Genomic DNA, 17377 nt, shown 5'->3' with positions numbered 1-17377 from the left:
ATTTGCTAAAACTCCTGTAAAAAGCATAAGTAGTGCTCTGGGTGGAACGCTGTGGCCTCCACCCAGAACACACCTCACATTCCTGCGGCTTTAGTCAGCAGAGGTCGAGATGCCCCATGTGCAATACTGCAAATGATTCTGGGGAGTTTCAGCAGTGGTGTTTTGCAAGTTTCACTCACTGGTATGTATAGAAGAGAAACTGGGCTTCGAGAACATGCAGGACAAGGAATTTAGAAACGTGCCAAATGGAGACACTTATATCCTCTTTTCAAATAAACCAAAAATATAAAAAAAATACAGAGATACAGAATTAGATAGATAAATAATGCACTGTAAGATGGCCTAAAAACATCCAAGACACACCCCTAAATGTAGACTTTCGGCGATGAGCCTATTTTTACCACACAGCACATGCTGAACTTAGCATTATAGTGCTTTTTCAACATGTTTTCTGCTATTTATCATCACAGTGTTATGCAATAGAGACTATCATGAAGCAACATAAATTAACAAAGTTGAGATGAAGTGAAAGTTGAAGTCACCGGGGAAGCGACTGTGGCTCTTTTATTAAATATAAAAAATTGTTTGTGGTTTAGAGTGTGCAGAGATATTTATTCCATTGAAGCAATGATGTTGTTGGGATGGAACTGCTGCTTTATATCGCAAAATCTATTCTGATTTGAGAAATTTGCTCTCTCTCTCTGTTCGTATTCCTCTTTTTCACAAAGTGAAGACTCAACCAAACTATTTTCAGCCTTATCAAAATCTCTGCATAGGAAGGATATTTTTTACTGATCTGTGAACAGGTTTTCATCAGTAAGCATTGATCTAAACTCTTTTTGAAAGACAGGTTTCATATCAGTGTTAAACAGCCAGTGTGTGTGTGTGTGTGTGTGTGTGTGTGCTCCCTGTGGACTCACGGCTCGTTATGATCACAGGGTTGAGTGAAGTAAGCTTGGCTGAACTCGGTGAATAAGATTACATGGGCAAGAACACACACACACACACACACACACACACAATAACCTCATGCTGGGTAGTAGACAGAAAACACACACTTAGACTATGCACACTGATACACATTTTCATTTCCACATGAAATGCAAAAGTCATTCTTTCTGAATAACTAGGAGATGCTCCCACACACACACAATGCTCCCAGTGTCCTCTGTCCTAATCTCTCTGACCCAGATCATCTGACCCTTCCCCATCGTCCATAAGGCAGACGAGCTAAATTAAGGGCACACACAGACCGAGCCAGGCCGCCCAATGCTGCAACTGCTCCCCCTACTGGCAGTAAAGTGTGAAACACAGTGAATATAATACAGCCATATGTGCATGGTTTAGTTTCATTTACTAAACTACAGTTAAGTACAAAATTTGTTGTGATATGACCAATAAAAAGAAACCATGAGGTAAACTGAAAGCTGGTGAGCTGGAAAAGCAAACCAAGTGCTGTATTTTGTATAAATTCAAAGAGAAGAGAGACACTGAACTTACATTTGGCGTTTGATGTATTCTTTAAGTAAATTCTCCTCAATCGTGTACATCTGCACGCGATTACCGTCGTCATAGTAATAGACCATGTTAGTGCCAAACTCGGATGGAACTGAGGACCCATCCAGGTACGAGTCCCGGTAACTGTGGGAGTAGTCATAACGACCTGAAAAAAAAAAAAAGGAGTTAATACATGATGTATATTTCTATACATTAACTTGACACTGAATACGTGAAACCTAAACCCTAAAATGAAGTTGTATGACTAAACTATTTTTACCTTTACAGTGAAGAAGGATTTTAAAGTTTAAAGGGATAGTTCACCAAAAATGATAATTACCGCATGATTTACTCAACCTCAAACCATCCTAGGTATATATGACTTTCAATCAGAGTAATATAAAAAATGTCCTTACTCTTCCAAACTTTATAATGCCAGTGGATTGGGGGGGGGTTAATAACGGCCTTCTGAAGCGAAACAATAGTTGTTTTTTTTTTGTTAGAAAAATATCCATATTTAAAACTTTATAAAACGTAATACCCAGCTTCCACTGACTGTCTTGCGTGTTCACGAGAGATGACGTAGGACGCTGGCATATCATGAGTATATTCTAGTCTCATGAAACCAAGTTTTGTTTACAGCAAAGGCTCTTGGCTTATATCGAATTCCTCATTTTTCTTTACAAATCCTTGTTTTGTACTTCTAATTTGTGACCGGTGTTTTATTTTGCTAAGTCTGACGTCAGCCGCTGGAACGCCTCTCTCTCATGAACACACGTACGTCAGTGAGCTGAATCTAGAGATTATGTTTTATAAAGTTTTAAATATGGATATTGGATAATGGACAAAACTCATAGATTATCTTCAGAAGGCCTTTAATAACCCCTCGGAGTCGTGTGGAGCACTTTTATGATGGACTTATGCACTTTTATTGGACTTCAAAATCTTAAACCTATTCCATAAAGCTTGGAAGAGACAGGACATTTTTTAATATAACTCCGATTGTATTCTTCTAAAAGCAGAAAGTCATATACACCTAGGATGGCTTGTGGGTGAGTAAATCATTGTGTAATTTTCAACTATTCCTTTAAGGTGACTCTGATCCTAATCGCTTTTAGTTTTTTTAATTCACTTTTACTTGTCTGAAAGACAAGTGCCTGGACAAGCATAATATCAAGCCCTGGCAAAACCCTTATGTTGCCTTAACAAAAAAAAATTAACTGGAAGAAATTTCAAGGAAAGGAAATTCAGTGCATTTTATTTACTAGAATGTCAAAGACGCAAACAAACACTTCAAATATAAAAAATGTCTTTAATAAGTCATTTGAAAAGTCTGACTGAGAATTGATGTTTAGGTTGTTTAGGGATGTTTATTGGTTACCTCGTCCACGACCTCTGCCTCGGCCGCGACCTTTGCCCCTGCCCCTGGGGCCTCCGCGGACATTGCTGCCCTCGCTGCGAACGCTCGCTGTGTCATCAAAGAAATCTCTCTCTCTCCGCCAGCCTGAGGAACACACAAAAGAAAAGGACAAAATAAGAACTCAAATTAACAGTTTCAAATATTTACAGTCATCTTGATTTGAAAAATTAACACTGAAGTCTCAGTTTAGTTTGTTCCTCTATTGTTTTAATGACACAACTCTTGAGCTGCACAAACACCTCAAGTTTGCGTAAAACCTGATAATCATGTTTTCCAGCATGATTTGAAAGTCTTGAGATTCAATGAAGGCAAACAAATGACTGCCTGTATAAAGAAGTTCATATGAATTCATATGACATATATTTACTTATTTGATTTGTGACCTAGAAAACTTTTAATATTTAGTATTTATTTATGTCAACATATAATTAGTTTAAAATCAAGCAATAATAAATAATTCAATGTCCACACTGGACATTTGCACCCCACTATATTCATAATAAATTCAGATTAGAATATAGGAATATAAAGCACCATATCTATATGTTTTAAGACACAGACAATGCAAAAAAACAGAAAGTGAAAGAAGCTTTGCAAAACCAGCCTAGAGGCTTTTAGTAATGCCTTATATTGTCCTGCATATGTCTTGTCATAACATTTAGACAATAATTCATAGCAAATTACCCCACACTAACATCTAAAAAGACAAACATAATCTGAGATTTATGAAGACATGAAGTAACCATTTAATTAAGTAATCAGTATTGTGTAATACTTCAAGAATATTGAGTGTCTGAGTGTGTGACTATGGGCACATGTGTGAATGTGTTAAGACATGCGGGTGTGATTTAAAGCATTAACACGTCTAAAAGCCGCGTTATGAGAATCATGAGAATTTCTAAGCACTTAATTCTTTCAACGTCTGTCTTTTCTCTCTCTTTTTTTAGCTGGTACACGTGTGATCATGTTCAAGTGAAGGTGTGCCGAGTAATTTTGTTCCCCACTTCCACTTTCCAAACCTTTTTTTTTTTTTAAATCTAAAGAAATGGGTATCACTTTTGACAAGTTTGTTAAACCATTTGATACATGACATTCACTAAAGTGGACAGATGTTTAAAAGCCATTTTTAACCATTCAGGGGTTTAAGTTGCAAGGGTAATTACCTTTGACCCTTACCCATAACTCTACATGACTGTTCATTTTACATGCCATTGCTGTTGTTTTTTCTTTAGCAAAATACATTATTTTGCAAACAAATCTGAATGATTATCTCGTTTAATGAAAAGATGTTTCCTTTTTAAAAATTAATCCATCTACAGGATAAAACAATCACTTCAGTGAGTGTGTACTGATCACTGATGAGACGAAGGAACTAATTACATAAGTCCTAGATTTATTCCACATAAAGGTGGTTCCCTATCATGATGACAAATGCTGGGTAACCCCCTTTTATTGGATGTGTTCTCTTTCAGAATAAATTAATCATGGGTAATAAATGCACCTGCGAATAGGACATTTTTAAAATGGCTTCAACAATCAATTTTGCATAATGCTGAATTCGTGCCAACAGGAATTAGTATAAAGCTCAACGGCCACTGTCATTTGTACACTTTCAAGGACTGTGAATGGAGTTGTATACACATTGCATACAGCATAAAGTACTGGAAATAGTGTATTATTTGATCAGACTGCCAAAACTCAAAGCCATTTTTACAGAAAATAGAATAAAAAAAAAAAAAAACTGTTCAAGCAGCTCTGAACATGCAATGTGAAAAATGAAGAGGTCATATGTCCACAGTGAAGCATACTACTCCCTGATTTGGAGGCAGCATATAGTGTATACTGCACAGAATGCAGCAAACAGTAAACATGAACCTCAAATAAGGATATAAAATGTGAGCGTGAATGCCTGTTTATGTGCGTTAAAGGTACCATAGAATGCATTGATACAATATTTTAAATTGTTCTCTGACATCTACATAGAAGGTATGTGGCTTAGGTAAGGGCAAAAATTCTCCAGAAACGGTTTTACATGTCTATTTACAACCCTAGGATTTCTCCCTAGAATTAAATGGTCTGTTATTACCTTATTTGGAAGGGTCATGAATAATAATGTTGAGCTCTGCTCTGATTGGCTGTTTCACACTGCGGCTCATTTCAAATTCACGATCGCATTTTCGTTTCATTTTCGAGATTTTCGAAATTGTGATCGCACGTGCTCCGTGTAAACTACAGCGGCAGTACTACTTACCACACATTTTACAAGATCAGATGCTTGTCAGTGGTGCTCAAGATCTGTAAATCATTCGCAATCATCCTCAGTCATCTCTCCTTACTCTGTTTATGTGGTAAGTGAAATCTTATGTACTGTAATGTAACAGGCTATTGCTAGCAAGCAGTTAACCATGTCCCTTTAGTGGCTCGCATTATTTCATTAAAACGCGTTATTTGTTTTCCATGCCTTTCTGAATATAGACACCAACCCATCTCTGCACTTCACATCCCCTGCACAGCCTGAAACACAACATTTATTTACATGATCTGCCATTTTTCGCTGTTGTCCTCGCTTGTTTCTTCACAATACCTGCAGAACTTCTGATGATACGGCTGTGTAGGTTCAGCTGGCCTAGAAAATGGGCGGGTTTATGCAAATTTTGGGGCGTAACTATTAGTGATCCCGACTGTTGCGTCACAGTCAGTGTTATGTTCTGATTCGCCTATTTTTCAGTGGTCTTTTGCATGCACGAGATTTACATAAGGAGGAAACAATGGTTTTTGAGGCTCACGGTATGTCATTTCCATGTATAGAACTCTTAATATTCAACTATGCCAAGGTAAATACAGTTTTCCATTCTATGGCACTTTTAATGTTGTGGTCTGGCTCACCTCCTCTCCTACGGGGGGCACTGTTGTGCGTATCCTCTCCATCCTCGGTCTCCTGTTCGTTCGAAAGTCCTGTGATTGGATCCGACTGTGCCTCCCTGTTCTCCTTACTGTCACTCCCATCACTTCCGCTCTCCTTCTCTCTCTTCTCTCCCCCGCGATCCTTCTTCCTCTCCCGCCGTCCGGACGTCCCTTTCCTTCCCTGCACGTTTATCACATTATGCTGCTGCTAAGGAGCACAATCAAATCAATCTCTCAGTAAATTAAACCTGAACTTAGCAGAATGAAGCCAGCAGTCCAGTCAGTGAAAACCAACACGGATACATTTCTTCCACAGGTCTGAAGGCACGTGATATGGAATAAACACTCCATGACAGTGCATAAAGGTTTCATTTCATAGATCCATGACATAAAAACTGACAAAAACATGCAGAGAGACGTCACAAGACATTTCATGGAACAAAATTGTAAAAGATTCTTCCATGGAACACTAAAGATGACGTTTATCTGAACGTCCAGGCTGCTCTTTCCCATTCAATGAAAGTGAATACAATCATGGTCAAAAGTGGTCCATATTATTTGTGCGCTATAACCCATATGTGACCCTGGACCACAAAACCAGTCTCAAGTTGCTGGGATATATTTATAGCAATAGCCAAAAATACACTGTATGGGTCAAAATTATAGATTTTTCTTTTATGCCAAAAATCATTAGTATATTAAGTAAAGATCATAGTCCATGAAGATATTTTGTAAATTTACTACTGTAAATATCAAAACTTCGTTTTTGATTAGTAATATGCATTGCTAAGAATTCATTTGGACAACTTTAAAGGCGATTTTCTCAATATTCCAGATATTGAATATCTCAGATTCCAGATATTCAAATAGTTGTATCTCGGCCGACTATTGTCCGATCCTAACAAACCATACAATGGAAAGCTTATTTATTCAGCTTTCAGATGATGTATAAATCTCAATTTCGAAAAATTGACACTTAAGATTGGTTTTGTGGTCCAGGGTCACATATAATCTTCTGAAGAACTTTGAATGCACACAACTGTGCTGGGGAAAGTTACTTTTAAAAGTAATGCACTACAATATTGTTACTCCATACAAAAGTAACTAATTGTCATTTAGTTACTTTTTATGGAAAGTAATGCATTGTTGGCTTGCTTACTTGTTTTTTTAATAACAAAAAAATTAAATGAATAAGCCTCAGGCTAAAGGAAATGACTCTGCACCTAGGGTTGTGCCGATAGACGATTGTATCTTGTATCAACGATAGTCAGTCGTAGTGTTGTCAAAAGTACCGACCGCGATACCATTCGGTGCTGAAATTTTAAAAACGTCCATTTCCCGCTAAGATTTGAGCGCTGTTGAGTGGATTCTTAAACAGCACTGATTGGTCATTGTGTTCACGCGCTCAACAGATACATCTGTGATTGGCTTCAATGATCAATGAAGCGCTCGGTGAAGAGCGTGAAGCGATGATCATTGAAGCCTTAATTTGTTAAATACAAATTCAGTCATATTAAAAACATTGGGCTGCTTTTAGCCTTACGCTGGAGTTGGTTCACATTCCGGCAATGAAAGTAAATAAATAATTAAATAAATTAGCACAATAATATCGTGTATCGGCGATCTCACAGGCTGATGATAGGACGATATGAAAATTGAGCTTATCGCCCAACACTATCTGCAGCCCACTCCCAATTTCTCTCAAAATGGGGACAGGCAAAGTGTCAGTGAATAAGTGGGAAAACAAAGTAACTCAGATATTTCATTGTAAATTTAAAAGTAATGCGTTACTTTACTAGTTACTTGAAAGAGTAATCTGATTACATAAGTAGCGTTACTTGTCACAGTCCAATTTTGTTGTATGGTAAAGAGCAGCTTAGATTTTCTTCTAAATCTCCTTTTGTCTTTCACAGAAGAAAAAAAAAACAAAGAAAGATGAGCTTCTGGAAAGACAAGAGGGTTAAGAATGCTAAGATTTATTTCTTTTTATACATGTATAAACCTTTTTTATTTTATGTTATATTTTCTTGACAAACTATTTTCAAAACCTTTTTAACTTGTAGACACCCAGCTTCCAAGCTGACATCTGAATATCTGAAATAAATTAAATTCCATACTTTTGCACGTTTCACGAACTAAATTTCAGGGTTCACTTTTTGTACAACCAATGAATTTATATAATGTTTCTTGATTACCATTTTTACATTATTTTTTCACAAATAGCAATTTCTACTTTAAAATGTAAAATATTTTTTAACTTGACATAACAAAAATTTATATTCATTATAGAAATTGCCATTATTTTTTAAAATTCACAGCATCCAAGTTTTGCAAGAATAAAGTAACAAATTCAAATTTGCAACATTTGTAACAGCAGAAACTATACACAGCTGCTCTTCATTAGTTTCAAGTTGGACATACTGAAAAATTTGTAATTATTATAATGTCCCAACATCAAAATAATGTGTCACTGTCTTCATTATGTAAATCAAATAATAAAGGCCTGGAACTGAAAAAAATTGCATACAAAACAGCTAGATTTAAATTGAAATACAGTGTCTTCCTCACCTCCTTATTGGCGATTTCTCCAGGGGTCGGCCAGTTTGTGATGTCACTGAAGTCACTCGACTGCACACGAGAACGAAAGAAAGAGAGAGAAAAAAAAAAAAAGTTACGTCTGTACTGAAAGTTCCCATCCTTCATCATGATCTATTACTACAACAGCCTACTCCTGTGTTAGTACATAAACAGGAAACGCAAAAAACTATTTGATTTGAACAAACATAAAAATTAAAAACAGGACCATTCCCTAATGATTGTCAACTAAAAGGCAATGAACAGATGCATGCCATCTCAACGTCCAGGTTGAATGATTTATGAAAAGGCAGCTGCTCCACTCCACTGACATACTCCTCAAGTCGAGTTTCCACCCTACATGACAACTTTGTCAGTATTTAACACACAAAACATAATTTTGACACTGTGGGGGAAGTGTGGCTTTTCCTTTCTCAGAGATCATTTGACCTTCTATTACCGGAGGAACGTCAATCATTCCTCAAGCCGCGAAGCAACCCAGAATTCCAAGTGGCATATCGGATTCCACTATCGTCCCAAAATGGGTCCTGGGTGTCCCAGACGCTACAGCTAGACGGTAGAAACTGAATTTGTAAGGCAGCACCTTGAATTTAAAATGGTATAACCGGTGTGAACTAACAAGGCTAGTCATAACAAACCAAACGTGTCACAGTCCTTTAAAAAAACTAAAACACATGAGGGATCAACACAGAATAACATGCTAGGGGTCAGTCATGGGGACAGCTCTACTGCCCCTGGCCTGTTAGGACTAAATCTGAGCCCTCTATGTGCTCTCTCTGGAATGTCCCGCTGAGGTAAAAGTCAAAAACTCATGTGCTGACTCTCTGTTGACTATCACCCACACAAAAGACTGAACAGAGTGAACAAATATCCACTTAAATACAAACACAAGCCACTAAATGACTGGCTGCTGCTGACCCCTGATCCAGACCAGGACATCCAGAAACTAGACCGTTACACAAACAGACTGGAGGAAAAAACTGCCACTTTTTTCACACAAATAGATTTATATATTATCTATAATTAACGACAGGAATTACAGTTTATTATTTCATCTCCATTAAACAAATGAATGCAGGTCAAATGCCCTCCACTGTTGACGATTCACTGCATAAAAATGACTTACCTTACTGGTCTTCCTGGATCTGGGTTTGCTGGCACGGACAACTTTGGTAGGACTCTGGGGTTCTGTGGACACAGAACAAAATCAAGAAGAGAGAGATTATGTTTGACATAGTTCATTAGAGAAAGCAAGAAAACAAGAAAGAAAAATGTTTTATTTTATATTGCCATTGTTGTTATTCTTATACCATAACTGGCAGAACTGACGTTTGCAAAGTTAAGAAACTACAAGTGCAGAACTATGTCAGTCAACCACTGAGTGTGAGACCTGTCATAAATGCCACCACAAAAAAAAAAAAAGAGCCACACTAAAAACCACACTTTTACATAATACTATATTTAATTCAGCTTTCAAAGGCAGTTTGGATGCTTTCACTGACTTCAACCGACACTGCGTGAACACGTCAGACGATCAGAAATGAAGTTAGCCTGACTATACTTGTGCATTTACACAATGACTTTATTGATCATTCATTCATAGAAAATACTGAAGACAGTCAGTCACCAACATTGTACACACCTCCACAGAGGAAGAACTCTGTTCTTGTTTTGTCTTTGCCTGTGGACACGTGCAGTTTGACCTAAACCTTCTAAGTTTAACTAAAGTGATAATGACTCTTTGAGGGCATTTACTCATTAAACCAATTCCTACATATTACACTTGCATCTGTACAGTAATCTGGTACAGTATCTGTGCAATGTCATAGCAATGCCTTGTTATAACACCTCTCCAGGCTTTACAGGGCACACAACACACTATTTCAAAACAGCTGTTAAATACACAATCACAGTGTCTGGATTATCTATAAAACACCTCCAGGCTACAATGCTTAGTTAATTAATAGCTCAAAGTATGACCATAAATACTGCATTTCTTTATTCACGTGACTCATGAATGAATACTGGATTTTCATCCTCCGGGTAGCCAAGATCTGCACTTAAAATCTACAAACGTCTCTTTCTCTCGGTGTACAGTATGGCAGGTCAATACGGACAAAGTGCTGTAGTCAATTATCTGGAAACAGCTTCACTTAGATTGTAAAGGCACACGCCAGCACCTGCACAGCAAGGTCACGCATCCACACGCGTAAAACATTAACTTCCTTTGCGAGATGAAGCAGCAAACAACATTTCTATGAGGGCCAGTGAAAGTGGAGTCATCTGTGGTATTCAAATCCCCCCCAACACAATGACACTGCCCCTATGGGTATTTGTGTCGCTGTTCACACAACCACCAAAGCATCTACGTCCTGACAAACTGCCCCCACCATAATAACAGAGTCACACCAGCAGATATAAACAGCATTTTTTTAAAACAGCAGAAAGAATATGATGCTAATGCTAACAGTGTTAATTCTGGTGTAGTTTAGCCTAACCTATTTAAAAGACAAGAATGATCTCGCTAATGAAGTTAGCACAATGTATGTGACACAACCGTATGCCTGACTTTTGAAGAACGTCTATCCTTTCATTGCAACATCGGGGGCTTTATAATTGCACGGAGGAGTTTAAATTCTTTGTGGTTGTGGAGAAACAATCATGAACGCTCTAAGATTAACATTCTGACCTTAAATGATCACATCAAATCAGCTTTATTCTTCAGAAATACAGCAGCATTCAAAGCTTTTTCCCTGTGGGAGAATCAAACACTACTTTGTTGGAATTGCCAACAAAACCGGTTTAAATTTCTTTACTTTAAAAAAAAAAAAAAAAAAAAAGAAGCTGCCAGGATTAAACAGGCAATAGAGAGGGACGCCCATTTCTGGGAGTGTCCGGGGTCCTTTATCATTACTGAAAGGATGGCCTGTATGATAAGGCACTGGGCGCTTGCTGACAGTGTGGGGTGTGACCATACATACAAACTTACTGATACTGTCCCGACAACACCTTTCTGTCAGTAAATACCGCCTGAGGCTTAATAACTTAATCTAATGCAAACGATCATTTAAATCACTAAAATGTCAAGCCAGAAAACATCACATAAAGCCAGTTGGCTTCCTGTTGCTATGCCAATGAATGAAAGCTTTGCAAAAGTTTGTCAAGGAACTAGGGTCAATAACATGCTAAAGAGACAGGAAAATGTTTTTTAAATTCTAAAGAAATTTAAGATGTACTCTTTGTATTCATGTTGTTTTCATATATGACATTTTCAAGAAAAGTTTAAACTGTATTTGTTTACAAATGTCAAGTGGTGTAACTATTAAGTAAAATATTCCATTTAAAGTTTTCAACATTGATCATTCTAAGAAATATTTTTTGAACAGCATATTAGAATATCAGCATATTAGAATGATTTCTATCTAGACAGAATGATCTAGGTTCTATCTAGGGTCATGTGACACTTAAGACTGGAGTAATGGCTACTAAAAATTGCCATCACAAGAACAAATTATGTATTCATAAAATACTTTAAAATAGAAAACTTATTTTCAAATTGTAATAAATTCACAATATTACTGTATTTATTGTATTTTTTCTTAAATAAAAGCAGCCTTAATAACCATAACAGGCTTCTTTCAAAAACATCTTACCATCCATAAATGTCTGAAAGGTAGTGTAATACAAACACTGCACCACCAACAACTAGAAAGAGTTTGAAATGTGACATTCACATTAAGCCACGTAAGTTTATAACCTCAAAAATGACCACATACAAGTATCACTATAAAAACACACAAAGCTGCTTACAACAAACCCTATGGTTATTTGACAGGGGGGCAGTCTATTCTCAAATGTCAGCTAACATGTGTACAGCCTCTAAGACCAGAGTAATGGTTGTTAAAACACTGCTACCAGTCCATACATCATCTGACAGCATTCTGATCATTCAAAGCAAAGCACACATTTCTGATTTTCAACACAGATCCCTGAGGATCAACCTGAGAGCTTCTTTCACATCACAGTCCCATTTGCAAATACTTGGAATCGTGACATGAATCCCACATTACAGAAAGCACAAAGACCTTTGGCTTAACAAGGTCAGTGAGATCTACAGCTCTGTTTATTCACCAGAATAATGACACGAACAATGCATATGGATTGACATAATTCACACAACAGACTGTATTGGTTTGGTCAAACCACAAAGGAGAAGCGCCAATTTGCGACACATCTCCATTCAAACTGAAAACAACTTTTTCTTCATAAGGAAAAACAGGAAATTAGCCATGTAATTCAGATACTCAACTGAATGTTCAGCTGAGGGGTTTAATCATTCAAAGACTGACACAGAGGAATTTAATCACCATACAAAACACTGATTGCCCAGGAGTGGCTTGAAAACATCATCTCTATTTGACAAGATGTCTATCACTCAATACTGGATACAAAGAAGAAAACAAACAAACAAAAAAAAAAAAAAAAAAATGGGCAGTGATGCACCAAAAGTTCAGCAACCGAAAATAATCAGAAAAATAAATAAATAAATTAAAAAACAAGACCAAAATTGGTTGTTAGCATCTATTGCATGCCCACAACATGAAAAGGTGACAAAAGATAAACAAGTTGGCAGTGTGGATACACTGTGACCAAAAATGATGCTAGAGAAGCAATATGTAAATCCGTTCAGCTGAAAAATTTAAATGAGACCGAAGAACTTTACTATGATTGGTTTAGTTCATCACCTGAGAACATGATGCCCTGAACAGCACATAGAGTTCAGTTACACAATCACCCAAACTGAATTACAAAAACTTTTCAGTTTCCAGCTAAGCGAAAACCTTAATTTCAGTAAAATTTCACTTTTAATGCATCACTAATAAACTGTGTACTTTAGGTATCAGGTGGGAACCCATCCAATCAAACTAATACTAGTCTAACAGGTATCCAAAGATATATAAAGGTCAGCCATATTTACAGTTTCTCTGTGAAATTTGTGGACGAAATCCATGTTTCACGTGTGGAAAAAAAGGTTTTCCACGTAGATTTTGCTCATTTTCAAGTTGGTCATATAATTTTCCAAGATGGCCAACAAGTTAAGCGACGTCTATGTGAGCTTTCTTTTTATATGCTATTGAAAACAGACAATGGATCTTTTTTATCCACAAAATTTTGCAAACGGGATCGCACCTTAATTGTCAAAACTATATATTTATGGTATTTTTGGAAAAAGACTGCAAAGTTGAATGATGACTTCAAGCAATCAGATCTTTTTTTTTTTCTGAGATGCACAAACTTTCTTAAAGTTTTTTCAATCAGCCCCTTAAATGAGATTCTCAACAACAAGCTAATGAACAAAACTGTTCATCTGAAAATAACTTGCTCTTCTGGTTTGTGATCTTCTTACTACTGTAAAGTCTAGATATGCAAACCAAGTTATTTAAAGGTGAAGTGCCTTCTTTTATTGCATTAACATTACCTGTTTTTAAACAGGTTTCCTACACACTTCCCCCGTCAACCATAGTCAGACAAACAGATGGTGTCACCCAAAACCATTGCCATTGTTTGAGCATTGATCCATTGCTGGAGCCAATCTATTTTAAATTAAACAGAAAAATGTGCCTCAGTGTTTACACTTCATCAGGGAAACTAAACTACAAATAGCTAAATTATAGTTGTCTCAGTTTATTCTTAACATCTAAAAAAAAGTCACTCTTCACCCTAAACAACAATGTACATACATAAGCACGTTCCTTACACTCATGTGAACAAAACCCATCAGATGGTCTTATCTATGTACACACAGTAATGTTCAGTTGAGGGAGTGGTCTAATATGAACATTCCTTTAAAACTACCATATTGTCCTAAGGTCAGCTCAAAAGGTGAGCTGCACACTACCACAAACACTATGAGGATCCAAAAACCAAGTGTTCAAGTACTTATGAAGTATTTAGCAGCTGTGTAAGTGGGGTTGAAGCTCAGTGTGGAGCGGTGAGGGTGTAAAGGCCTCTCATGAGCTCCTGCTGGAGTTGCAGTGCTCAGCACTCCACGTGCTCCCGTGCAACTCGATCAGATGGGGTGGGGAGAGGGGTTAAATCTGCCCACATCAGCAAGTCTGTCCAAATACACCCAAATGATCGAGGCACACACGGGTCTGTCGGCAGACTTATGTGGACGTTTTTGATGGGCGTTTATTCCCACTGCCACCATATTTGGTCACATCACAAATGGCAAAAAAAAAAAAAAAAAAAAAAGCTACGGGCTTCCTGACAAAAAACATGCAGTGCGTTTGACTACTTAAACTAGTCCAAAACCTATTAAAATAACCTCTACAAGAGCATATGAGTAACATAACACGGACCGGTTCTCATACGTGTCTTAAATGTGTTCTACGTATTATCTCACTTTAACAACAGCAGTGTTTTTAATCAGGCGAGGCAGGACAGCACAGCATGTCAGCCAAACCACAAACGAAACTCCGAGACTAAAAGCCTAAAACACGGCAGTCACAACCACTTATAGACTCTGTCAAATGTGTGAATAAAGCAGAGTAGTGAGACTTTCATTGCTTTATACCGTATTAGAGGATTAAGCGATCTGTGGTGTTAGCGCGTTGCTAAATAGTGATGTCCGATTCGTGAACGAATCGTTCTTAAGAGTCGGATCTTTTCAATGAGAACCATGAATTGTTTACGAATAGTGATGTTACAAATAAAACGTATTGGAAATATGTTTACGACTTTATCTAGTGCCAGTTTTATCTAACACAGTTGGTTTCAATAAATTGTGTTTTATTCAATTAAAATGAGCAAATATAAACTCTAGAACCTATTCATGTAAATTCTAATTATAGTTTAGTGTTTGAACCCAGTTCATAAGAACGACCTAAACTTTGATCAATCAAATTACAATAAACACTCTTGATAATAAACATCAATAAATAGCAATACGTGTCCAAATACTTTTTTATTAAAAGGTTTTAGGGCACGATGTCACACCAGGTTGTTGCCAAGGACGACGTGATAACGTACAACAATGGCTGAATCAGTCAATAAAACGAACTGTTCAAACGAACCGACTCGCTGTCCCATCACTAGTGCTAAAGCTAACAGGCCACGCCCCCAACACTGATTGGTCCGTTTCTTTGGCCATGTATGAAAAACACTCTTTACGGATATGGGCACAAAGTTTATGAATTATCATAAATTGAGAGAATAGCCTCAGTTATCATACGTTTCAAAGCACAAGGTGCACGAGCACGCGAAAAAGGGTATAAAAGTGAAATGACAGGAGTTTAATGGCCGCTCCTGTTTGCAGTAGCACATGCGAGCTAACAGAGCACATGTGTGCATGAGAATAAATGCTGTTGGAGGCATAAACGTGTATGGTGTGAGCATAAACTCCCTACCTGTTTGTAGCGAGCTGTTGGTGGCATTATGAGGAGGGCACGCGTTCTTCTTCGTCCATGGGTTCACTTTTGGCGGAGGAGCCTCGATCACTTTCTTGGCAGTTTCTGCATTGTGGCTTGATGCATTCTGCTCGTTCTCCTTGTCGTTCGTGTTGTCCGTACTTAACCCATCCGCTTTGCTTTCCATGACCCCCTGTTTTTGATGTTTAGAGTCGACCTGAGGAGGATCCTGCTGCCCCTCCTCGTGGCTCGCTCGATCAGGTTTCTTGGGTCGATCCGTGTCCGACTTGTTTTGGTTCCCTTCGCCCAAACAACAGACTGTCACGTCCAAGTCACTCGCAACTTCAGTGGTCATGGTTCAAAAGCGCAAACGCCCACGCGTTGTTATATTCTCACTATCCAGCAATAGTTATTTTCCAGCGCAAATGAAGAAAAAGACTCGGTCAAAGCTGTTGCAGCTAGAGCACAAGTTGACAGCCAGCAGCTTGAAACACGGCGGAGAGCTGCATCGGACTTTTTCGTCTTCTTAATGTCAAAATGCTCGATCCCTTAAAGAAGCCATGTTGTGCGATCACACTACAGTAAGCCAAACGAAGAGAACAAAAACTTTGCCAGTGTTTTCAACCCACTTCACGATTTGGCTGATCTGCAACTCACCTAAATAAAAGGAAATACTACGAACGGCCACGAGTCATTGGACGAGTGTGTGTCCCCTCGCGGTCACGCGGCGGTACTGCAGAACTGAGGAACGTGGTTTGATCAAAGGCAGTGTTGCCATGTCCACTTTTTTTTTTTTTTTTTTCCAAGAGGCTTGTTTTATTTTTAAAGTTAGCAGGTTGCATTTTGCTTATTTCCAGTATATATTAGGACTTGGTAGTGCTTGGTTCCATAACACAACAAAGTATGACTGACCATTAATAACATCATTTTTTTTTTGTGCTTGTTTTGCGTTTAATGTCTTATAATCTAAACTATATATTTTTAAAAAATCACAGACTATGTCTATACCTCACATAATAGTTTTAATTTGCAAATTAATATAATTTATAATAATAATAATCAATGATAACTAATATATGGCATCCAGTTACTGTAATTTGTTTCATATTTTGCTTCAGTCTCACCTCAAATTATAAGTATTCACTTTCCCCCTTTTCATAGGTAGTTTGATTTATCCTTTATTCTGATGGTCAGTATAACATGCAGATTTACCTTGTTTGATTTATGTAAGTTCATTGAACCCTATATCACATCAAGTAATTTGCTTTGTAATTCCCGTTAAGAGGTTTAATGTTTGTTTGGGCTTGTTTTTCTAACGCGATCTGGCAACACTGATCAGAGGCAGTCTGACGTGGCCTTTCCCCGAGTAAACACACACGGTCACAGACTGTTACAAAAACCGAAAAAACATCAAACGAGATATCATACAAATTTCATCAGCTGGTTTAGACTGTTTGTCAAATTACAAATATTAATCCGTTTACAGATAGACGTTATAAGTAGCACGCGAACTGAGTTTGGTTGAGCATCACACCGAGAGCAAAACAACCAC

The 17377-nt window shown here is 37.6% G+C and overlaps 1 protein-coding gene across 2 annotated transcripts in view; it reads right to left on the bottom strand.

Moving 5' to 3' along the window:
• Window positions 1–16548, bottom strand: part of larp1b (La ribonucleoprotein 1B) — a 29127-nt gene extending 12579 nt beyond the window's left edge. Inside the window, exons 1-6 of one of the 2 annotated variants that reach the window (XM_058749121.1) lie at window positions 15826–16548; window positions 9543–9604; window positions 8390–8449; window positions 5804–6029; window positions 2879–3001; window positions 1501–1663 (exon numbers count right to left, since the gene is read on the bottom strand). In XM_058749121.1, coding sequence (XP_058605104.1) covers window positions 1501–1663; window positions 2879–3001; window positions 5804–6029; window positions 8390–8449; window positions 9543–9604; window positions 15826–16180 — 989 coding nt within the window. In that variant the 5' untranslated portion in view covers window positions 16181–16548. The remainder of the gene's footprint in view (window positions 1–1500; window positions 1664–2878; window positions 3002–5803; window positions 6030–8389; window positions 8450–9542; window positions 9605–15825) is intronic. The other variant, XM_058749122.1, reaches the window with a different exon arrangement.
• Window positions 16549–17377: the final 829 nt, after the last annotated feature.

This window comes from Onychostoma macrolepis, chromosome 17 (assembly GCF_012432095.1).
Source record: "Onychostoma macrolepis isolate SWU-2019 chromosome 17, ASM1243209v1, whole genome shotgun sequence".
NCBI classification, from domain to species: Eukaryota; Metazoa; Chordata; class Actinopteri; order Cypriniformes; family Cyprinidae; genus Onychostoma; species Onychostoma macrolepis.
This window is presented reverse-complemented; position numbering and strand designations above follow the sequence as displayed.